Here is a 24,300-nt window from a genome sequence, read left to right as displayed (position 1 = left end):
AATGCTGAGCTTGCTGAAAGAAGAGCTGCTTGGCTGTTAAAATCTGGCTGCTGTGCGACTGCTTTTAAATTCTATGATTTAATCAGCTGTAATTTATTGAAAAAATGTATCACTCGACTGCCGATTTTTGATTATTTTTGGCGGTTAAATATTTGATGGAAGGATGAAATTTAAAAACAATGAAAGGTATTAAAAAGTAACATTTTAAACGTATTTTCCAAGCAACTAAGTATATACATTTCGAATTAACCTCTGCCCTTAAAAATGCATTATCTAGTTTATTCTGGTGGATTTCTCATTACTTTTTATTTTAATTGAATTTTTCAACTTTCATTTAATTACAATGAAAGTAAGTCTTTATTTTATTGATTATAGTTATTTATCACATCGTATAATAGACAGCTTTCCGTGCATAATAAAATGAAAATTTAACACCTATTTTGTTAGATCCGAGGGACCGAAACGCCGGGATATCAAAATGGTTTTAATTTCATGATTTTTATTTTAATATTCATGGAAATTGTCTGTATTACAATGCAATATATATTTTTTTATTACGGCTGAGAACCGGTTCTAATCCTGCAGATAAAATCGTTTTTTTGTACATTATTTAACATTAGATATCTAATTAGGATATGATTAACAAAATAGTTAGGATAAAGAACTAATAGAAATTGACTTGTAGTGTAGTTTCAATATTTTGAATACAAGATTGTCTGATATTATTAAAAATATAAGATTATTAAATATTTTGTTATAGTTTATTTTAAATATAATGTGAAAGTCCAATTATCTAGATTAATTAGTAGAAATTGGATTATAGAATAGTTTCACTATTAAAAATATAAGATTATTAAATATTTTGTTATAGTTTATTTTCTAGTCTAATTTGTAATATAATGGAACAGATTAAATTATAGAACTAGTATAGAACTAGGCTTGTAGAGTAGATTCACTATATTAAATTAAACATTATTATATATTCTGATATAGTTTATTTATTGTTTAATTTTAAATATAATGTGAGAGTCCAATTTTTTAGATTAATTAGTAGAAATTGGATTGTAGAATAGTTTCACTATTGTAAATATAAGATTGTTATATGCATATTCTGTTATAGTTTATTTCTTTGTTTAATTTGAAATATAATGTGAGAGTACAATTTTCTAGATTAATTAGTAGAAATTGGATTGTAGAAAATATATTCACTATATTAAATTTAACATTATTATATCTTCTGATATAGTTTATTCATTGTTTAATTTGTAATATAATGTGATAGTACAATTTTCTAGATTAATTAGTAGAAATTGTATTGTAGAATAGTTTCACTATTGTAAATATAAGATTGTTATATGCATATTCTGTTATAGTTTGTTTTCTAGTTTAATTTGAAATATAATGTGAGAGTCCAATTGTCCAGAAAACTGCAGAGAATAAAAGACAAACTGTCAAGGTTCCTTTTCTGGCGATCATCTCTGCTATTCTAAAATAAAGAATAGAATAAAGAATATTAAATTCACATTTTTAAATTCATTTTTAATATTATTAATCCTTTTCTTTTTTGAAAACAATCTTGTACAATAAGCCTATTGTATTTACGTAATTTAGTCTATTTTATTTGTAACTATATTCTACGCCCCTAGCTTCTAGGGGTTCTGTATTATATGGGGCAGAAAGGGTATAGATCTTAAGGTTAAGACAAAAAACCTTACTACTTTATAAAATACGATACCTATTTTATTTAATGTTCTGTTACTCAATATGTTTATATTCGTTTGTCTCCCTTCATGATATGTTAATATTTGCGTTGGTGGTATTATTATCCTTGTTTTTAAATACCTAATCCCTAATTAATACCTGAGAAAATTGTTTTCATCCGCAGTGTCCAACCCGTCGTAGAAATTCTTTCTGTTATCTGTTTTTGCCTTCTCGTCTAGTGTCACCAGATCCTGTCAAACAAAATCCTAAGGCCCTGAAGATCTCTAAAACAGTGGTACCCAAAAAGTTTTCTGCTCGTCCGTCCGTTTGTGCGTAACAGATTTTCTAAACTTAAAATTTGGAATTACCAAGGTTTATTTTCGGACATACTTTTTTATTTTGGGATATCTTGGTATTTTTTCATGGATTGTTTAATACTTTTTCAGATTTTTCAGATTTTTCTGATTTTTCTCATTTTTAAAATCTATAATACAAAGTAGAACGATGTCTGTTTGTGTGTTTGTCTGTTTGTTTGTAGCGAAGGATCTCGCTAACTGCTGAACCGATCGGGTTCTCCTTTACAGGGTAGCTTCTCATAGTTCCTGGGAAGGTTTATAACTATTTTCTTGGGGAGTGGGACACCCCTAACCCCCCCAAAAATGAAAAATAACCCCCCAAAAAATTTTTTTTTTTCTTTTTAAAACTAAAATTTAAATAGTGGGGTCGACTACCCCCCCACCCCCCAAAAAAAATCCCCCTCCCCAAAAAAAAAATATTTTTTTTTCTTTTTTATTTTAAATCTAAAATACGAAAAATTGGTTTGATCAAACCTCTTGGGGCAAAGCCCCTAGAGGCTAGGGGCGAAGCCGCTAGTAGGTAATAAAAGTAACAAAAACAACAAGGATTATGTGTATATTGATATTACCTTGGCATAGAAACCATTTGCATCCTTTACTTCTATTATTTGAGGACTCTAAAAAGAGGGTAAAATTTGTATGTAATTTTTAAAAGAATTAATGTAAGTAAAGTATTATTGAGGGCAAATCTTATATTGTTTTAGACATTTTATTCTACAAAAGATGATAAATTTTTTATTAAACAATGATGACAGCATCCATATTAGACATACAAATATAAAAATAATTATAAGTACGGACTCAACCTGTTTATGAAAAGCTATCTTTAAAACAGGTAAGATACATTGATGGTTACACTTATTTCAAACTAAAGACAAAGTTATCGACAAAAAAAATTTTACAACCATAAGTTTAAGCAAAAAGAAAATACATTTTATTACTAAAAAAAACATTGAAATAGGTGAATTTCTAAATATTTGTTTAGCATACCTTCATGGGATGAACAAGATTATTTTTCTTTTCATTTGCCTCCTTAAAAATAAAAGAGATTAAAATAACCTTCCCATCCCCATTTAAAGAAAACTTTTTTTAAAGAACCAAAAGTGGAACCCTAAGGTATTGATTTTTTCTTTAAAAAAAAACATTAGGCTAGGGGATTTTGAACCAGGATACTTACAATCAATGGTAGCAAAGCTGTTTAAAAAATTAGGTCAACAATTAAACTGTTTTTAACCTATTTTTAAAACATGTATAAAAAATATACTATGACACCAGTAGAATGAGACTGCAGAGCCTAAATTTGAATTACGTCCCCAATAAACTTTTTTGGGGGGATTTAAATATTAATTTTTACTGTTGCCGTGATCATTTTGACCGAAGCAAAAGATCTTTTTTTATTTGGGTAAAATTCGTAGCTTTTAGAGTGTTTTGCTTCATAAATATTGTATTGTGGTATAGAGTAAAATTAGGCCTTATGATTTTACTATAAAAATTCACTAAAAAGTTAATTCTTTATAATATATCAACAAATTAACATTAATATGTTTGTGTTCTCTCACTTATTTTAAAAACATAAAAAATGGCTGTAAAGGGTTAAATGACAACAAATGTTTATGCAATACAACAAATTTATTTTTGTCACATATACAAATGTGTTATAAAATAAGATTATTCAAATTTATCTTTTAAAATAATTTTAAAAAGTATGTATCTTTTATGTGCATGGTTTTCATTCTTTTCATTTTAATTATATAAAAAATATTTAACTACATTGGAAATAAGTCACTTTTTTGATAGCCTGATATCTAGTTGCCGAAAGTGTACGCAGTTTCCTGGGTGTTTCCTCATCCTCGCTCAATATTTACTACTAGCTACAAATCTTCAAACTTCCCTTAAAAAAATCAAAATTTGAATGTGTAAACGATTTATACAATATACATTATAAATTTGAATTTTTTAAATTTTGATTTTTTTTTTTGAAGTTTGAAGCTTTTTTAGCTAGTAGTAAATATTGAGCTAGGATGAGGAAACACCCAGGAAACTGCGTACACTTTCGGCAACTAGATATCAGGCTATCGGTGAACTGAAATTAGTTTCCAAATGTGAACACATTTTCCTAGGTGTTTCCCAATCCTATCTCAATATTTGCTACTAGCTAAAAAACCTTCAAACTTCCAAAAAAAAAAATCAAAATTTGAAAAATTAAAACTTTGAATGTATAATGTATAAATCGTTAATACATTCAAATTTTGATTTTTTTTTGAAGTTTGAAGGTTTTATAGCTAGTAGCAAATATTGAGATAGGATTGGGAAACACCTAGGAAAATGTGTTCACATTCGGAAACTAATTTCAGTTCATCACTTTTTTTGAATTTTAAAGAATTATATAAAACAGGACTTCTTATTGGTTAGATTTCAGAATTATTTGTTTTATTGTAAATGTTAGATTTTTCAATGAAATTAATTGTTTTGGAAAAAAAAATTATTTCCAATGAACAGAGTAATGTTTTTTTATTGTATCAATATAAAGTGAATTATATAAAAATGTTCTGTAAGCCACAATATTACCCGAAGTAAAAAAAGAGCTTTTGCTTCGGTCAAAATGATTACAGCAACACTAAAAATTAATTTTTAAATCCCCCCAAAAAAGTTTATTGGGAACTTAATTCAAATTTGGGCTCTGCAGTCTGATTCTATAAGTGTCCTAGTATATTTTTGACCCCCCATTCAAAAATAGGTTAAAAACAGTTTAAGAGAAAGAAGGAAGACATAGAAAGAGAAGAAGAAACAAAATATTCTAGAGCCTTCAGCTAAAATTTGTTGGGGACGCATGCGTAATTTTTTAAAAATATCAATAAGTTAAAGTGTTAGTAGTGAAAAAAGGACCACCCTATCAATAAAAACAGAAGGTAAAACATACACAAAAACTTATAGAGTAACTTTACTACTAAATATGAACAATGAATGATTTTATTAACTTACAGCAATTCTTCTCATCCACTTTGCACTTTCCACCTCTTTGTCCTCTTTCATCTTTCTTTGAGAGTCAATAAATGTGTGCAACAATACCTTGCAAAAATTTAGATATATAGGGTTAGGATTATAATCTACTAGATGCTAGACCCCTATCATCTAGGGGCTCTGTTTGGAAGGGGCAGTAATGTGTTAGAGAAGCAGCTTAAAACTATCTTAAGACTTAAATATGAAAATGAAATAGCTTAAAACCAACACAGGACCATTGAGAGTAGATAACATGATAGAGAGCATAATCAGTTCATTGGTTAGTGTTATCTTATTCTTCAGTAAAAAAAACTTACTACTTTATATAATAGTATAAGGTTTTTTTGTGTAGTTCGACCACAACAAAACATTTGACCAGAAAGACGAACAGAATTAAAATTACAGTTTAGCGCGTCAGGAAACGGCTAAATACAAATGTGCCGTGGGGCTAAAAAAGCAATTGAAACCAGTCTATATAATTGCTATGAGTCCCCTTAAAAATGCTTGTTGGCTCCGATCAAAAATTGTGCGAACATGCATAGAAAAAAGTGGGTTTATATAAAAATGTACCTCAAAGAATGGTATAAATTGAGCAAACAGCAGCCAAATATCAATCATCTTAAATAAAGTTAAAACACTAATAGTTTGGATTAAATTAATTAGCGTTATTAGTTTTAAAGCCAGTGAACAAGAGCAAATATTTTTTTTAACTTTGGGGTTTCACCATGAAACCATCTCCTTAACCACCCTTTTTTGACCACTCCCTTCTCCCTTCTCCCTCCCACACAAAGAATTAACCAGCTGGGATCCCTTACTTAACCTAGCCTATTCTAGAATGAGACAACAACAAAAAAGGCAATGGATTGAAAATATAATTTTTTTGAAAATTCAATGAAAATCAAACATTTAACATACCTTTAAATATGCAGTCTTAGGTAGATAGGATGATACACTTACAAATAGAGTTGTCAATACTGAAATTAAAATATTTTTTTTTCCAGTATAGCACCGAAGTCGATTAACATCCACTGGATCTTAAAAATCATGAATCGTATCGTATTATAGACAATTTTCCACAAATAATAATAAAAAATCAATACCATTTTACTTGACCCAGGCCATAGGCACCTCAGGGCCAACTAAACTGGAAACTAAATTTTTAAATGAAATTTTACCTAGTAAAGCAGTAAGATTAAGCATAATAACAGTCTCAAAGAAGAAATCCTTAAAAAACGAAAATTTGAGTAAATAAAAACATTTAGGATCATACCTGGAACCTGAAATTAAAGAACGCCTATTTTATGATATTTTAGTATTTTGGCCATTTGTAAAGATTTGTTAAAGTTGAAAAAAGATTAGCTTTTTAATTGGATGACCGTGCCAGATTTGCTGTCATTCTGTGCCCGCGAGGATGGATTTGAATAGTTGTAGAATAAAGATGGTAAAAGCGAGAAAGACCGGGGGGAAGTGGGACCTTAAAGGGTTGCAAATTTAGGATATGTTTTAGCGCAGACTTGAAAAAAATTTAGAATATCAGATACGTTGTTATTATATGTACATTTTTAAAAATCGTTTGTATTACTCTGTTGTGTCAGGCTTCGCTTTTATGGGTATCCTTATCCTTTGTCTGCTGATGAAAATACCTTAAAGAAGTTGGAGCAATAAACAATGATAAGTATGAGAGCTGAGGGTAGAAAGGTTGTCATAATTTCACTGAACAGTCGTCTCTTCAACGTTAACTAAAACAGTTTTATATAAATATAGAATGTATAATCCTTTAATTGGTGCAATAGAACAACAGTGGAAGAAAAATTCGACCACATTATTGATGATATATTTTTCCTATTACGGGATTGAATAATATGTCACTAAATATCAATAACCGTCTAACAAACTTTTTTTGAATATGCGGATTTTTGTGTCTGATTAATCATAAGGGATAATGAATCTATTAAACAATAATATTTAAGATAATTAGTCTAAAGTGAACATGTTGTTGTTGAAATGGTAAGGCTGAAAAAATATATTTACCTTTACAAATAATCCTTCATTTGGATCTTCTGCAGCAAAAAAAGTATAAATTAGCAGAAAAAGAGATAATAATTTAAGAAATACAGATTTTTAGTCATAAATAATGAAAGTTTAGTCTGTAGTTTAAAACTGACGTACAAACTTTATGATCTTGATCATATTAAGTTTAGCCATAAAAATTGGCTTGTAGTGCATAAAAACAATATTGAAAAGATTGTCGGCTCTTTTTTACGTTAAGTACCTAATTACAGAGAAAAAATTTACTTTTAACCATACATTTCTAAAAACTTATGAATATGTAATAAAATATTAAATTTAAATAAACTAATTTTAGGAAAAAATAAAATTACCCATATTTGTATAATCCAGAGTGTAATTTTTGACCACGTATGAGGTTAAAATCGTTTCTCCCGCTAAAAAAAATTAAAATATTATAGAATGAAAAAAAATAAATAACCTAAAACAAGCTATCAGCATTTTTGAAAAGAAATTTTAAGTAACATAAAAAGTTTTAGAGTAAAACCAAAATAGTACCCAAAAATTAATTTACCACAAAAAAATTAGAGGACATAAATACTGCCTCATTTATGATCTTTTCCCGAAGAGGCAAAACGGGGGTTGGGGGGTGGAGGTATAAAAATGAATTACCCCAATGAATATCTGAAGGTACAAGCTGTACACCAAATTGTGCCAATTCGTCCACATCCAGATCAATTGTACAAATCTAGAAACAATGAAGATAATTATTAATTTTTCTAATGCTAAATGGAGTCGAAATAACTGGTGCTTTTTTAAAATTAAAATCAAAGTTAAAGGTAGGAGTTTTTCCTTATGTCTAAAACTCTGTGGGAGTCCCTAATCATATTGTACATATGCCTGTGGTGCCCTTACCCTGTGGGACTACCCAGTATCAAATAAGACCTAACCTGAAATAAACTAAAAATCAAACAAACCAAAATCAAACCCTCTACCTTATTTTCAATTAATATTTTATACAGGGGGGGGGGGGGGAGTTCTTGCTCAACAAGGTAATATGCGTAAAAACACTAACTAACTCCATTTAAAATATTAATGTCACTTTGATGTCAACAAAGTGTTGGATTGTTTTTTTAGAACCATGTTTTGAAAAAAGTGGTATACTTTCACAAATCTAAACTTTACCTGGGTATCAAAAGGATACACAGACAACTGATATACACATCTAAACTTTACCTGGGTATCAAAAGAATACATGGAAAACTGGTATACACATCTAAACTTTACCTGGGTATCAAAAGTATACACACGACAACTGATATACACATCTAAACTATACCTGGGTATCAAAAGGGTACACAGACAACTGATATACACATCTAAACTTTACCTGTGTATCAAAAGGATACACAGACAACTAATATACACATCTAAACTTTACCTGTGTATCAAAATGATACACAGACAACTGATATACACATCTTAACTTTACCTGGGTATCAAAAGGATACACAGACAACTGATATACACATCTAAACTTTACCTGTGTATCAAAAGGGTACACAGACAACTGATATACACATCTAAACTTTACCTTTGTATCAAAAGGATACACAGACAACTAATATACACATCTAAACTTTACCTGTGTATCAAAATGATACACAGACAACTAATATACACATCTAAACTTTACCTGGGCATCAAAATGATACACAGACAACTGATATACACATCTAAACTTTACCTGAGTATCAAAAGGATACATAGACAGCTGATATACACATCTAAACTCCTAAAAGATGTTTATATAAATCTGAATCAATTTATTAACTTTGCTACTAAAATATGCATGTAAGTAAATTCATACATAAATCATTAATGTAGGCATGTTGTATATAAAATTTAATTATTAAGGGTGTCCAACGCAGTTTTTTTTAACACGGTTAATTTTTTTTATTATTTGAGCTATCTTAGTATAACAAAAAGGTTTTGGCAGCCTAATATGGGATAACTAGAGTTGGCTCAATATAACTATCTCGCTATTGGCTAGTTTTCTATAAGTACATATCTATTTGTCTATTTCTCAATAAATCAATTTTCCTCCTCCGCCATTATTATCTAAAAGAAAGAAGTAAATATTTATTTTTTTAAATGATTTTAAAAAGATTTTTTCAATTATATTTTTTTTCACATTACCATCAAAGGGATAATATGATTAAAATTTTAGTTTTAATATTTTAACACAAAGGAAGTGTCGCCACAATCGAATTATTTTAAAATAGAGTTTTCTTAGATTTACTCTATTATGAACGTATATTTTTTATTTATGAAATAAGGATTAAATACTTCAATGTAATTCAAATATCAACATGAAGTGAAAAACTTAATTCATTCCATAAACAAACAAAATAAAGGTCTTATCGCTTTGGTCAATGAGAGTTTAATGTGGATTATTGGAGCACTATCAGTTTTAACCACTCTACCATTGGAAGACTTGAGCTCATTTATAGACGTTTATTTCCTATATAGATCTGTCATGGATCTTGATGCAATAAAGCAGGCCGTTTTGTAAATGTTAAAAATTGGAAGATTTCATTAAATAAAAGTAATCGCAAATATACTTAGTAAATGATGAAAAATCCACAAAGGTAAAAAAATGTTCAAGGAAATACAGCATCTGCATAAAACGGTCAGTTGTAGGCTGCCAAATCCTTTTTTTTTTACTATGATATTAAAAATTTAGTGCATAACATAAGTTACAAACAAAAAACAGTTTGCTTGGGACACAATGCTGATTAAATGTAAATAAAGGTATTCAATTAAGCAGAAATAAGGAAAAGAATAAAACAAACTTTTGTTTAAATTTTAATATTTAATAAAGAAAAGCAATTAAACGTGGCGTCAATTTAAAAAATGAGAATAAAAAAGTATTTTTCCGATTGTTAGTCTTTAATTAAAAAAAAGCTACTCTATAGTTTACATCATTAAGTAGTCTAGGCATAGTAGTAAGCTTTAGGCCTTATCTTTAGAATCGAAGACCCTAGAGGCTATGAGTGAGGCCGCTTGTTTAGTACAAACCTTTGTATAAATTCTTTGAAGTTTTAGTATACTGTCTTCGCCGCTAAATATATCTATTTCTTCAAAACTATCACTTGGCCTGAAATATAAATGAATGATGATAATTTTTATACACAAAATGAATTCAACACCAGACAGACAACCAACCCTTGCAAGTCCTGACTATGCCTGAAAATAAATGACATCGTTTTATATGCAATGGAATGAGTATAAAAAATCCAGATATCTTATTACCTATCCTCTTAATTCAATCAAAAGGAATACAAAGTAGGACCAATCCAACCATATTATTGGTCAGAAAGTGTACACAGTTTGTTATGAATGGACAGCAATTATTTTATTACATTCTTCTAATGAGTCAGATAAAAATAGTCGAATTTCTTAGCATAAATTTTGATTGGGGAAATTATATCATCCAAAAGTTTTGTCCCAAAAAAATCTTCGTCTGCAAAAATAAATTAAGATGGACAGATTATTTTTCTGATTGATCATCTTGGGTAATAAATCTATTTGTAAAGTAATCTTACTTGGGTGCTGCCCGTCTTCCAACAATTAGAATAGCCTTGTTCTCACTCTCGGTAATATCATTCTCCTTGGTATTACTAATTTCATTCATAGGATAGTTAGCCAGTCACACATTTAAATATGGCTGCACCCCTAGCTTCTGGGTGCTGTGTACTCGAAAGGGACAATAGAAAGAAAAATAGCATATAACTACCAAAAACTTAAATATAATAGAATAGAAACATCCAAGGACCTATGTTAAGCTTCCCTGAAATGGAGAACTTTATTGGTTTAGTAGTTACAAGAAAAAGTTTTTAAAAAATTGGGGGGGGGAAGGAGGGCATATTTTTTTCTAGGGGCGATAGGATTATAGTACCCTTCCCAAAAATAGATATAATCCTTCCCAGGATCTATGAGAAGCTACGCTGTAAAGGAGAACCATATTGGTTCAGCGGTTAGAGATCCTGTTACTTTGCCAGATCATAAGGATTGAAATCTTAATCTTCAGGCAAAAAAAAACTCATAACTTTAATATGAATTGAACAAGAGTATGAGTTGAATTGAATATAAAGACAAAAATCTTTCTAAAAAATCATCATAGGGATTTAAGAGTAGAGTTTATAAATGTGGTGGCTGCCTAACTATCCCTGAATACTAAAGTTGGAACCCATATTTGATTTTCTTCTTCAGTACTCAGAGCATTGGCTTCATCATTCACCTTCAGATTCCAAAACTCCAGCCTATATAATATATATGGAGAAAAATAAGGTATCAAAACTCAAAAAAAGAGTAAATAGATAAAAAAAAATGAGTCTGAAAATGTATTGATAATGGAATTAAATAAAACATTATTATGTAAAAATGACAAAAATTTGTCTCCATTTCTAGAATTCCTTCATCTGAAAATTTAGCTTGATTGTGTGTATTTATTATTAAAACAAATAAAAAATCACCTGTAATCAGTCCATTCCATTACAAGTTTAAACTTACATTCAAATTCAAGATCAACCTGTAAATATTCCAAATTTTTAACTCTTATGCATTAAAAAAAATCCAATAGTACTATTGGCTACCAGCCTAGCATCGAAGAGCTCTGCATAAAAAGTGTAGGAAAACAAAACAATAGCATAAAAAAACCGGACACAAATAAAAAATCACACACTTAAAACCACCCCAGGACATATAAGAAGCTTCCATAAATTGTAAAACTTAATCAGTTCAGTTAGTCGAAATATTAAGCCAAAAACAAAACCTTATATTTTAAAAAACTAAAAATGTATTCACTTAATTTTGTTTATTTGAGTTATAAGACTAACAGAGACACTAATTATAGAATATTATACCTCAGTAAGACTAAGCATATCCACAACATCAACAGAAATATTCACATCAGCTTTCTTAATCTCATTGGTGGAAGGATCCAATCTGAAGGGTGGAATCTTTCGGTTGTAATTATCTAAAACAATTCTTATAAAAAAACGTACATATGAAAGTTTTACACAAAAAAAAACAAGAATATGATTTTAAGTACAGTTTTTGTTTGATCTCAGCATAAGCTAAAGAAGAAACTTGTGAATTAGAAATGGTATGAAGTGTAGAAATGATAGAAAATAAGATGGAGGGGGTTAAAGTGGGAAATGATATGGAACAACAAATAACATGTGTTATTGAAATTTGCGCGAAAATAAAGTTATTACTTTTTATGACCAAAGATTTGCAGTCTCTTTCATCAGAGCCGTCGGCACAATTTTCAAACTGATTACACCTTAAGATTAAATATTGGCTGTCATTCATAACAAAATTTGCATATTTTCTTTGTTTATCTTCTCTCTTTATATTAAAACTCTTCATTTAACTATTCCTTTCTGCAGTCAAGACCAATGACTGGTTTCAAAGAATTTATTTTTATCTAACTTTATCTTTTAAAATTGTTAAAATCGCCGATATAAATAAAAATGATTCATCTCTATTTTATTCTTCAAATAATTACCTAGATGCTATAGGAATACATTGACCATTATGACAGGTAAAGTCATCATCTTTACAAGTTGTCAGGGTGATGTCAATTATTTTCTCATCTTCCTTTGCATTGTCCAAACAACCCTCCTGAGGTAAAACTTTTGTATAAAAATTGAAGATTTGTAGTGGTGCAGCTATTCTATTATTCAGGAATGTAGTTCATGCGTTCATATATATTATATATGATCGTTCTTGTAAACTTAAAATTGATGAAACTGAAATAAAATTAAAAACTAATTTTATTACCTTCATATTTGTAAAATCTACTTTATTTCTACCAATGAGCATGGATCTAAATGGTTTGTCTATAATTGCAACCCCACCAGGTATATTTGCATCAGTCCAATTCCAAACTTTTCTCTCATGGTCATAAACTATTTCTGAGGATATTTCACCTGAAATTAAGTTTTAGTTTCAAGTTAAAAGATTGGTACAAAATACGTTCTTTGTAAGAACTAAAATCAAATTAATAAGAATATAAGTCATTCTGTTTTAAAATTTTCCATATAAAGTACTATTTTGATAAATGTAACAAAAATATCCCTGATATATTAAAGTCATAAAATTCTTATCAGAATAATAAAGTGAGTTTATGATTTGCAAATTATTAATACCTAAAAACATAATATTACCATCCTCCCTCCATACCACATTGTAGATTCTGTTTAGCTTGGAGATTTGGCATAAGCCTTTAATTTTCAAGGTTATGACAGGATTTTTAGAAATGCATGTGGGACAGGAAACTGGCATATCACATCTAAAACATATTTATGTTGATTTAAAGTATTGGATCTTTGTCTATCTCCCCGTCCATTTGTAGATCCTTTTGTAAGCATTGTAAAAATTAAGCAAAGAAAGAAAGATTCTTATGTTCTTGTAATGGATCAGTGTTGCCATTGTCTATAGGAAAATTACTAACCCCCTCCCCCTATTCTCCTATTGATAAATTATGAAATATACCTTTGGAACACCTACAGGGATAATGCAATTACAAGAATGGTATACATACCTTTCATCAGTTATTTTTGCATGCTGGAAAACCCCTGTTGTTGGTCCTGCAATGAAACAGAATTAACATAAAACTTCTTTTGGTTTTTGGCAGAAAAAAATGAGCTTGTCTAAATTTGATTGAATTTCATTGTATAAAAATGATAAATACCTGTAACATTCATATAGATATTTACAAGGAGACATAACCAGATTCCATCCCAAGGCCTTCCCTCGTCCCAGGGAATATGATTCACAGCTTTCACATCTCTTGGTGTCTGAAATTTTTAAAATGGTGGCAAATTGTGTGGAAGAGATACAAGAGAGGCAATATTTTTTTAATTCATGAAATCTAATGTATTACAAAATGAATAAGGAGTAACTTTTCCACTATTACAAGCATTTCTGCATTTCCACCTTTCCTGATATTAGTATAGTATATCTGATCAGGGAAGAATCAAGAAAGTTCATTCGACTATAAATCATACTGGTAAACTAAGTATTATTACCACATTTTCTCACTTGGTAAATCTTGATGTTTGAATCAAACTAATACCTAGCTTTGATACTTTTCAATCAATATACTTGACAGGAATTATTTTGTGATCATCGGGAAAGACTTTAATCTGGCTCTAATTTCTTATTCCTCAGATCCCTGATCAGATCTCAAATTTCTATTTTTTTATTACAATGTGCTAAAATAATGCCTACCTCCCAAGTTCTAAAGCCAATATTTGTAGCTCCAGTGTAAAAGTTATATTTATATTCAGTTTCAGAATCTTCAATTTTCTTTACACAGGCTCCTTCATTCTTAAGAACATACTTAACATCAGCCATGGAGGACACAAGCTTGTCAAAGTCAGCCTAAACAAATATTTTCATCTGATTTTTTTAGGTATGTAATTTTTTTTTAGTAGGTATTTGTTTCTATATAGGTAATCTTGTAAACAATATTCACAAAAAATTCTTAAAAATGCAACTTAATTTTCTAGAAATAAACTGATTAAACCCAGTCCATTACCTCTAGGGGCAAAGCTGCTAGTTTGAAAACTAGAAACTGTAGACAAGCATATATATTTTTTGCATCAAAGAAAATAAAATAGTTTTAAATTTGAAAAACAAATACCTCATCACCATATTCAACCAGATCAGCACTAAATCTTGAACAAAACTGCTGAGCTCCACTATTGTATGGTGTTCTAAATATGAGAGGTATCAATAGAAATAGCAAATTCAAAGAGCAACTATGCAACATATAGATATAATTATCAGCTACGCTAAAGAGGCCTCTAGGGTCACTTGAGGGGAGGGGGAAGAAATTTTATTTTTTTTTGGGGGGGGTCAATTTTTTTTTAGGGACCATTTCTCTTGGAAGGATGGTAGTTCCCTCTTCCAAAATAGTTAAACACCTTCCCAAGAACTATGAAAAGCTACACTGTAAAGGAGAACTATATTGTTTTTTAGTGGTTAGTAAGATCCTTTTAAAGAACAGACAGACAAAGATCATGTTACTTTTGTATGAGGATGAATTAAACCTTACTTGACAGGAATGTGAAAATAAGCATTTTCCACAGGCTTGCAGATGTCAGCTATATCCTGTTCTGATTCTGTGGTGTGACCATAAGGACTGTGAATATAAAATCTTGTTGACTGCCAAGATGCAATATCTCCTCTCATTTGTCTGCAAATGAAAATGTGTATCAAAAAATATAAACCTTTACCTTTATTAAAAGACCCTGGCTAGATCATATGGATTATGTTTCTATTAGTAATTAAATAAGAACAAAATTAATTCGAAGCAAAAAATATCTTTATCCAATTCAAAATAGTTCAAACGTGTAAATAGTCAGGGATCTGAGGGATTAAAACAATGGTCGAAAAATTGATGCACATCCGTAATGATGATACGCAAAATTACTCAATTACAATGTTCCCATCCTCAGCTGCCTTGTAATTAGTTGAATTAATTCCAATAATTACCCTGCAGAACCCTCTCTGTTCCTACAGTCAAAATACTCTTGTATTTCTGCATCAGAAAGAAGCCTGCTGAAAACTTGAACATCTGTATACTGGCTTATTGTTGCCATTCCACCATCTGAATTGAACAAGAAATAATTACAAGTGTAAAAATCAGAAACTGATATTTGAAGATTTTAAGCATGGACGCCAATGCTTGTGTAAAAAAAGTACATTAATTTGAAACAGATTGAAATTCTGAATAAAACCTGGAAAAAAGTCTTAATTTAATTGATTTTGGATTCATATTCTCACATTTGGTTCAAAACTTAATTGTTAAATCCACTGTTAAATTTGAATGTGTCTTTTTTATATATCTAGACAACAAGACTAATTAGAATTGAAAATCCTTTAAAAAATAAATACCTAAACTTCTCATAGCACCAATACCAATGTAATCAACATTTCCACTGTACTTTGAAAATACATCAGGAACTTGGGCTAATGTGTTCTGGAAAAAATATAGAAGACATTTAGTACATTTTAGAGTTTTGGTTTTACATTGCTTTGATTAGAATATATGATAACTGTATAAAAATTAAAAATCATAGTTGTTCAATAAATGTAGTTCTTAAGGTAAAAAAATACAAATTAAAGAGCAAAGCTTTTCAACAATAATGACTTACATTGAGGACAGGTCCTCCTCTTCTATGTACAATCACATCACCAGTTGTTAGATCAATACTAAAAGTAATATTTAATTGATTAGCAAAAATTTGTAACCATTAATTCGTCAAATGCTGTAGAACAATGATATACCTACTTTTAATAAAAACATTGTTGTAGTTTAATAATTATTTGCAAATCAAGTAAAATCTATTTTATCCCTGGAAAACATTTTACCAGAAGCTGAATTGTAAAGAGTCATACCTAGTAATATATATTTAAATATGGAAGAAAGAAATCTTACTTGACACATCTGTGTTTCCAAGTCAGGACTGGAAAAGGATCCTGGATATTAATATATTCATATGGCATTTAGACAGGGGTGTATATTCTGCTAAATTGACCCTGCTCCGGGGGGAGTAAAAAAAAAATATGTGGTTGGGGGAAAAAAATGTAAAAATTAAGAGAACTGGAAACATTTTTTTCCATTTTTCTTCCCTCCTTGGTGTAAAAAACTAAAAGAATATGCAAGAGGGGGGATAATATGAATAAAATTAAGAGTCTTGTAAATATTTTCTATTTTTTCCCCTTCCTTGTTGGAAAAAAAACCAGGAGGGGGAAAAAAATTTAAAAATTTGCTGCAGGGGAAAGAATGAATCTTTTGCAGAATATACACCCCTACATTTAGGTTAATTTAGTCAATTTTGAAAACACTAGGCACATTTGTCTTGAAGTGTAAATAGAAAACAAAAAATGTGTGCCCTATAAGAAGAAAACAAAAGTTTTAGACATTTATATCTAATATAAATATATAAATGTAATATTCTCAAAAAAAACCTCGTTAGAATATTATGAAAATCTCAGGATTTAATTTTGATATAAATGTCTAAAACTTTTGTTTTCTTCTTATAGGGCACACATTTTTTGTTTTCCATTTACACTTCAAGACAAATGTGTAAGGGCTGCGCTAGGGAAGTCCAAGCTTTTTATTTTGAGAGAGAAATATGTGAGATTCAAAACTAGAGAGGGGTAAACACCTCCTAACATCTATGAATCTTTTTTTACTGGTGGAAGAAGGAAACATAAAAATAGCCTAAAATGATCCAAGGCTTAAATCTGACAATAAAGTAACCTAATACCATCCTGGACCTATCTAAAGATTCCTTATATAGGAGAGCTCATTAAAGTCTTAAAACACAAGTTTTGTGTTTGTAAAATACAAAGCAACTCCAAATGAATATTTTCCGGAACGGTTGATATCTCAATCCACTCTTCAAACCCTTCTCCAATTTTGTTAACTGCCAGCCACAATGCTAAAACAGTTTTTTTAATGTAAATAATTTATTTTATATCATTTGTTGTTCTTGTCTTTAGGACATGAATTGAATACCTGATTTAAATGTTCCATAGAATATGCCCTCTTCCATTCCTAAATAAGATTAAGTTAAAGTTAAGTTTATCTTATCTAAGATTTTAGAGGAAATAAATTTAAATGCTTCTTTTTTAATGGTGTTGGTTAATTTCTAAATTAAATAAATTATATGAAAAGAATTAAAAACTAATATTTTTAATAAAGAAGACTTACTAATGACTCCATCAGTTACAGTCTTCTTTCCAATTGTAAACATATCAGTTCCAACATCTATTTCTTCTTTACCTGCCCAGGTTTTAGCATGGTATCTTTTGTTGCAAAAATTTAATGGTTTAGATTATATGAAGCTGTAAATATATAGGTTTCAAACATTTTAAATAAAGAAGATACTTCCAGGATAGAATGGTGCAGTTTCTGCTAATGTATGTAGCATTTGTTCCATGTGTTTTTTAGTAGAAAAATTAAGATAACTGTTGGCTTCTTAAAATTTAGTAACATACAGTAATGTGATGTTTTTTATGTGCTTTAAAATTTTTTGTCTTGGTTTTAATAGAGAAGGAACTAGAGAAAAGAAATGTAAGAATTTCAGATAGTGATGAAACAAACAGTTTTACCACAAACTGCAAAACATAAGTATTCATAAATGTTATACAATCAACACTATACAAATTCTACTTAAACTGAACTTGTATATGTAATGTGTATAAGCAAACCAACCCTTTAAAAAAGATGTCGGTCTAGCATAAGTTGGTTTACATGACATAGTCAAAGATATGTTTTTGAGAATTTGCACAAGTGAAAATTGGTGTGAAGAGAGTGCAACTTTTGTGATTTTGTTGTTGCTGCAGGCAAGGATACCTGTAACAGAACGAATAATGCCTGGGCCATGGTATGTCCAAATCTACTTGGATAAGCTCATGGTCTCCACAAGCCTCAAGGCAACCAGCCTTAATTGTATATAAACAATTATTAGGATTTAGGTAATTTGATATACCTGTAACAAAATGAGAACTGTGTAGGCCATGGTATGTCCAAATCAACTTGGATCAGCTCATGGTCTCCACAATACTCCAGACAACCAGCCTTAATTATACACAATTTATAGTTAGCACCTGTAGCAAAATGAAAATTGGCTAGGCCAAGGTATGTCTATATCCACTTCTATATTTTCATGATCACCACAATCTTCTAAGCAGCCAGCCTGAATTGTTACAATACTCAATCCCAGGTCCTTAGTCATATTTGTCAAAAACTGTAAGTCTACTCATATAATCAGTACCAAGTCTCGAATGTTTTTCTTTAGTAATTTGCAATTCATTATTTAAAATAAATAAAATAGAATTTTAAAATTTAACCTGAAACTATTGTTCTATATTAATTTTAAGCGAATTTTATTTAGAAAGCATTGGGATTGAAACCCTTTGAAAATTTTGACCTCCAACTAATAGGTTTCCCCGCCCTTTCTGTGCTCCTTTAGTGGTACGATGCCTTTGTAGTTTTAGCTCATTTCTTCCCCTCTCACGCTGTCGTACATTGCTTAATAAACATGATTTCCTCCTCCTAGTTTAGAATTTGTGTTTAGAGGGAGACATGTTTCATTAAGAAATGTACAGTGCAGTAGCGATTTTTTAAAATGAGGCATTCCCCCCCCCCCCCCCACTCCAATAAAAATCAGCAGCCAATCTTGAAAAGCAAAAAAACTTTGGGTATAGTCCCTTTTGTAACATCGCACTAGAGAATTAGAGACATTAAAGAGACTTTCTCTTTATTCTTTCTGAGAGCAATTAAAGAGTAATTAAGAGTAACAACTAACATATGTTTGCAAACTTAAATATATGACATCACAACATAAATATATGACAGCACCTTATTGGGCGATTCTTTATATTTTTCACAGTAACTTTTCTCCTATTTCTAGCCCCTGCGGGGGGCTCTTAGCCTTTGGGGCCAATTACCTAACCCTGTGGGGCAATCACCTAACCTAAAATAACCTATAAAAAGCAATTTTAAAAATACGACGAATCGCCCCTTATCGATGTTACGAAAGGGACTATTTCGAAAACTTTATTCCCCCATAGCATTAGAGACAGACAAGCAACGGTAATTGTAGAGTAGATTCACTGATATAGAAAATTATATCTTACATGAACATTTTTGGAAGCATTGGCATAAACATAAATTGTTCGAATACCAGCAGAACCTTACGAAAATTATAATTAGTTTATGTTGTCACTGGCAGAGATGGTGAAAATCCCCCCCCCCCCCCCTATACAAATATTAGTTTTGGTCACAAAATTATATAAATGAAATACATCTACGTCCGCCCAGTAGAGAAGCTTCGCTATATAAAATTAACAGGATGTATGTCCTTCTGTCTGTGTATCTTTTCCGAAAATATAGCCTATCGCAAACCTTTACAAAGAACCTACATTATTGTACTAGAGTAGGATTTTAAGGTAGGGCACCTTGACCATCCCCTGACAAGTCAAGCCTGGAAAAAAAAATCACCCTGAAGCCCCCCCCCCCCTCCCTCAAAAAAAATTCAACTTCTATTTTTGAAATTTATACCTTATCCTCTAAAGCTTTTATCATGTAGTCCTAAATAATAAGTTATACGTAGTAGCTGTGTTTAGTGCCTTGGGAAAATGGGGATAGATGTCATAGCTTCTGCCCTGCCTATTCTATTGACGTCATATAAGAGGGAAAGAGAAAGTGAAGGGGGAAAGAAACCCCTTTAGAAAGAGATGGGGTATTGGGTATTTCGTGACGTTAATAGAATAGGTAGGCCAAAAGCAGTGAGTGACATTTATCTCCATTTTGCTAGAGCACTATAGATAGACAGCTACCTAACTAAGTTATACTTACCTTGAAATCTGAGCACAGACAAAATAATTGTTATCAACTCTCTTAGCTTCATACCAACAATCCTAGGTATACAATTAAAAATTATTATGTGGAATTATACATTAACATTACAGGATGTTCAAATTAAAGTCGAATAAACTTCTTATAGATCAAAGATTTTTTTTTAAAATGTGCATTTAAAACTGGTTCATTTGGCATATATTATGAAGCAACTAACATTTACACTGGAACTAGTTGTGTCTAAACTTTTCCACAATAATTTCAATCTGCATATGGGGTGATTTTGTTTTTAATTATTGGGGATATATTTCATATGATTTAAACGTCCATATTGTTGATCCCTTGTTTATAGGAAGCTATATGTATATAAAGTTCTATGATATTTTCAAATGTATTAAACACTGAACACTGAGTCTTACGTTATTCTATACCTATATGAGCGACTACGTTTTCTGTTTTTACATTATGAATTATTTTCGACAGATTTTTTATAAAATGGCTTGCTTCATTGCATCAAGATCCATGACAGATCTATATAGGAAATAAACATCTATAAATGAGCTCGAGTCTTCCAATAGTAAAGTGTTTAATACTCATAGTGCTCCAATAATCCATAATAAACTCTCATTAACCAGAAGGATAAGACCCATTATTTTACTCTATGAAGAATAAATTCTTTTTTTATTTCATGTTGCAATTTGAATTATACTAGAGTATTAAATTTCTATTCATAAAATAGAAAATTTAAATTTATAAAATAGTAAATCAAAGAAAACTTAATTTAAAATAATTTGAAAGAGAGACAAAATTATAGATACGGTTTTAAATAAAAATAATGAAATTTAAAAAAGACGGAAGGAAAGGGGAGTGAGAGAGAGGGACATTTAATCTTTAAAAAATGATGAAAAACTGAAACTAAAATCGTAGTAATCTTTAAGTGTAGTAACTATTTTTGTAGTTGGTTTGATATTCAGGAATTGGACAATGGAAGAAAAAGATTAATATTCAGGGATAGGACAATGGAAGAAAAAGATAAATATTCAGAGATAGGCCATTAGAAGAAAAAATTAACCCTTAACGGTGGGGGGGGGGGCGTTGAACGCCCCCCAATCCGGTTTTTTCTATCTCATTTTCTGTGTGTGAAAGATAAAGAGCCCAAACTGCTTGACTTTTTAAGTATGGGTATGACACATAACTGAGAGTTGAAATTTTTTGAATATCTTCATCCTGGCAGGCACAGGATGCCAGCAAACCTGGCAGGGTCATCCAGGTAAAGAGCAAAAATATTTTTTTACTAAAACAAAGCATTTTATCATACCAAAATACTAAAAAATCCTCTAGTAGTACATCCTAATATAAAATACAGGTGTTCAAGTCACTTTCAGGTTCCAGGTATGATCCTGCAGGTCCTGATTCTCCAGGTCTCCAGAAATCTTTAAAAGGCTCCTGTGGCCGCAATTTTTGACATAGAGACTTCATATTTTAAAATTAAGCTTTTCTCACATGTCTACATAACGTATTAAAATTTCATGAAGATCCGCCGCCATTTTTCCGCCGACCGCCGATTGCGGCGGCTGGCAGCTGCTAAGTACATCTGCGGCCGCTGAAATTCATATTTTGATATTTCTAATGTAAAATTTACATAAAGATAAACATTTTCTGGAAAAAAAAATTTTCTTCTAGCTTCAAAATAAGAAAATTACAGCCGTTTGAAATTTTTAAGTAAAAAAGACCTAAAAACAAAGGTTGTTAAAGAAAAGGGTGAAGGAAGCGAAAATTGACTTAGACTTATAAAAGGTCAGAAATTCATTATCAAACAGGGGACTTGCACAAAAAAATTTAGCCCTCTAGCTCTAATAGGAAACTGAGATAATAAGAGTTAATATTCAATCTAGCCAATAGCGGGATAATTTTAGAACGCCGCCTCTAGTATCTCAATAGAGCCCTTTTTCCATTGAATAAGATGTTTTTAAAATGTTTTTACCTTGATTATATCAAATGGCACTGAAAGTCAAAGTAACACTATCTACATCTTTTCTATATCAATGCTTTTATATACATACACCATAGGTGATAAATGTCAAACATACATTATTATCAAAACACGTGAAAATTTAAATATTTATTTTTAAATGCTTATGCAGTTTTTGCAACTTAAACATGAAAAGTGTAAGTTTTATCATCTAAAATATGCATTTTGTAAAACGTGAAAAAAATGCAACCAAGGATATTATAAATGTAAAAAAATTTGTAAAAATATTTCATCTTTAAAGCGAGCATCAATATATATTTTTAAATAGCTAGACAATATAAGATATTCTATTTCAGCATTTTTAGGCATTCTTAAATAACATCATTTGGAACCTGTTCAGAAATATAAAAAAAACTCCATGGTTCCGTTACCTATGGAAGAAAAAGTTGAAAAATTAGGGGCTAATATTTTTAGTTATCAGAAAAGTAAAACAAAAAGATTGTTTTTTTTAAACTTATGCCTTTTTGTTCCTTGAAAACTTATACCTTTTTGTTCCCTGAATACTCTTAATTTAGCACAACCTTTATAATGCTTTAAGACCAAAGGTTAAAATGATTTAGATAAGCCAAAATTTAAAAATGTTGGACTGACATAAAAACAGGCAGACGAGCTTTTTTACGACCATTATTTTGGAGGTTCCTGGGACCATACGAATGACGAGAAAGCAGTAACAAAATTAAATTGATAGAAACCCTATAACTATATACTTTTTTTATTAAAAAGAGCATAAAACAAAGTGGAATTATTTAGAAAATCATGTTCACAACAAAGAGAGGAGAGAGAATATCACGAAACCTTTAAAGTAATAAAATAAGGTTTTGTCTTTCGAAGCATGACTGGAAGACAGAATGACAGACAAACGGGCGTTATCCTCTTAGAATTTTTTTTCAATTTTGTACTCCCCCCCCCCCCTCGACTACCGACGAACAACTATTTTAGGGTAGGTTTTAGGCTAGGGAGCCGAGCGCTGCGCCTAGGCAGTCAAGGGGGCCGAGCGCTGCGGCTAGGCAGGCTAGGGAGCCGAGCGCTGCGGCCAGAGTTCATAGTTCGCTGTCGGGGGGGGGGGGGGGGGTACTCAAATCTTCAATATTGAAAAAAAAATTTCTTAGAGGATAATACCGACAAACGCGCATAGAATAGAAGTGTTTATGTCATAGGATGATGGGAATCTTCACTGAAAATTTCAGCAGTCTATCTTAAATAGCAGCCAATGACATGACATTTTCTCCATAGAGTTACGGAATGACAGCTTCGCTACTTACAAACGACATTAACAAAAATTCCCAAATATCATCAATTAAGACTCAAATAGTAGCTTCAAAAAAAACGTGTAGAATTTTACCAAATTTAGATAACTTTTCCTCTTCTATAAAAAAAAATATATACTTTTATAGAAATCAATTCAAAAAAATATATTTTTTCCTTGAATTAAATTTGATAAAGGTCATTTTAGTTTTGCATATTTTTATTTCAATGCCAATTTTTTAAAAATTTAATATGTTTAGTTTAATCTTTGTTATTCATTTGCATTTTCTACGGAAACGAAAAAAAGAAATAGCGGCTACTGTTTTATCAGCCTCACTGTGGGCTAGAATTGAATCAAGACAAAAGTAAGTGCCGAGCCCTGGGACCTATGTATGGTGAAAAAAGACATAAAACTATGATGATTTCAGGTAAAACCAAAATATTTCAGCGGGGGCTTTTTGAGAAAATTAGATTTGAAAATTTCAAGTTCAATTTTCACTCCCTAGGAG

The 24,300-nt window shown here is 30.5% G+C and overlaps 1 protein-coding gene across 1 annotated transcript; it reads right to left on the bottom strand.

The window, feature by feature from the left end:
• Positions 1 to 1,241: 1,241 nt before the first annotated feature.
• LOC145335031 (uncharacterized) lies at positions 1,242 to 22,574 on the bottom strand. The gene is made up of 38 exons (XM_080180713.1): positions 22,499 to 22,574; positions 20,515 to 20,576; positions 19,794 to 19,849; positions 18,644 to 18,732; positions 17,863 to 17,957; positions 17,668 to 17,706; positions 17,524 to 17,590; positions 16,582 to 16,623; positions 16,298 to 16,355; positions 16,038 to 16,122; positions 15,636 to 15,750; positions 15,196 to 15,336; positions 14,782 to 14,854; positions 14,367 to 14,519; positions 13,828 to 13,933; positions 13,678 to 13,723; positions 13,283 to 13,425; positions 12,915 to 13,063; positions 12,640 to 12,755; positions 12,347 to 12,414; positions 11,993 to 12,105; positions 11,603 to 11,658; positions 11,299 to 11,389; positions 10,673 to 10,749; positions 10,146 to 10,224; positions 8,812 to 8,859; positions 7,737 to 7,812; positions 7,439 to 7,501; positions 7,089 to 7,117; positions 6,701 to 6,796; positions 6,233 to 6,281; positions 5,973 to 6,031; positions 5,628 to 5,675; positions 5,040 to 5,126; positions 3,048 to 3,089; positions 2,627 to 2,674; positions 1,861 to 1,952; positions 1,242 to 1,486 (listed from the first exon to the last, which is right to left on the bottom strand). Exons 2-38 carry the CDS (start codon positions 20,564 to 20,566, stop codon positions 1,387 to 1,389), a joined length of 2,946 nt encoding a protein of 981 aa, XP_080036839.1. The 5' UTR covers positions 20,567 to 20,576; positions 22,499 to 22,574; the 3' UTR covers positions 1,242 to 1,386.
• Positions 22,575 to 24,300: the final 1,726 nt, after the last annotated feature.

The sequence above is a fragment of the Acartia tonsa genome, chromosome 13 (genome assembly GCF_053477335.1).
Source record: "Acartia tonsa isolate MP-2025a chromosome 13, ASM5347733v1, whole genome shotgun sequence".
NCBI classification, from domain to species: Eukaryota; Metazoa; Arthropoda; class Copepoda; order Calanoida; family Acartiidae; genus Acartia; species Acartia tonsa.
The sequence above is the reverse complement of the archived record's forward strand: the minus strand, read 5'-3'. Positions and strand labels throughout refer to the sequence as shown.

Bases quoted from the DNA above. Each gene is read 5' to 3' on its own strand.
- LOC145335031 (XM_080180713.1), bottom strand. From the start codon at position 20,566: ATGAAGCTAAGAGAGTTGATAACAATTATTTTGTCTGTGCTCAGATTT. The intron at 17,958-18,643 runs GTATATCAAATT...TTGCAACAAAAG, and splicing joins CAGTTCTCATTTTGTTACAG to ATACCATGCTAAAACCTGGG. The intron at 6,032-6,232 runs GTAAAATTTCAT...TTTTAATTTCAG, and splicing joins TAATCTTACTGCTTTACTAG to TATTGACAACTCTATTTGTA.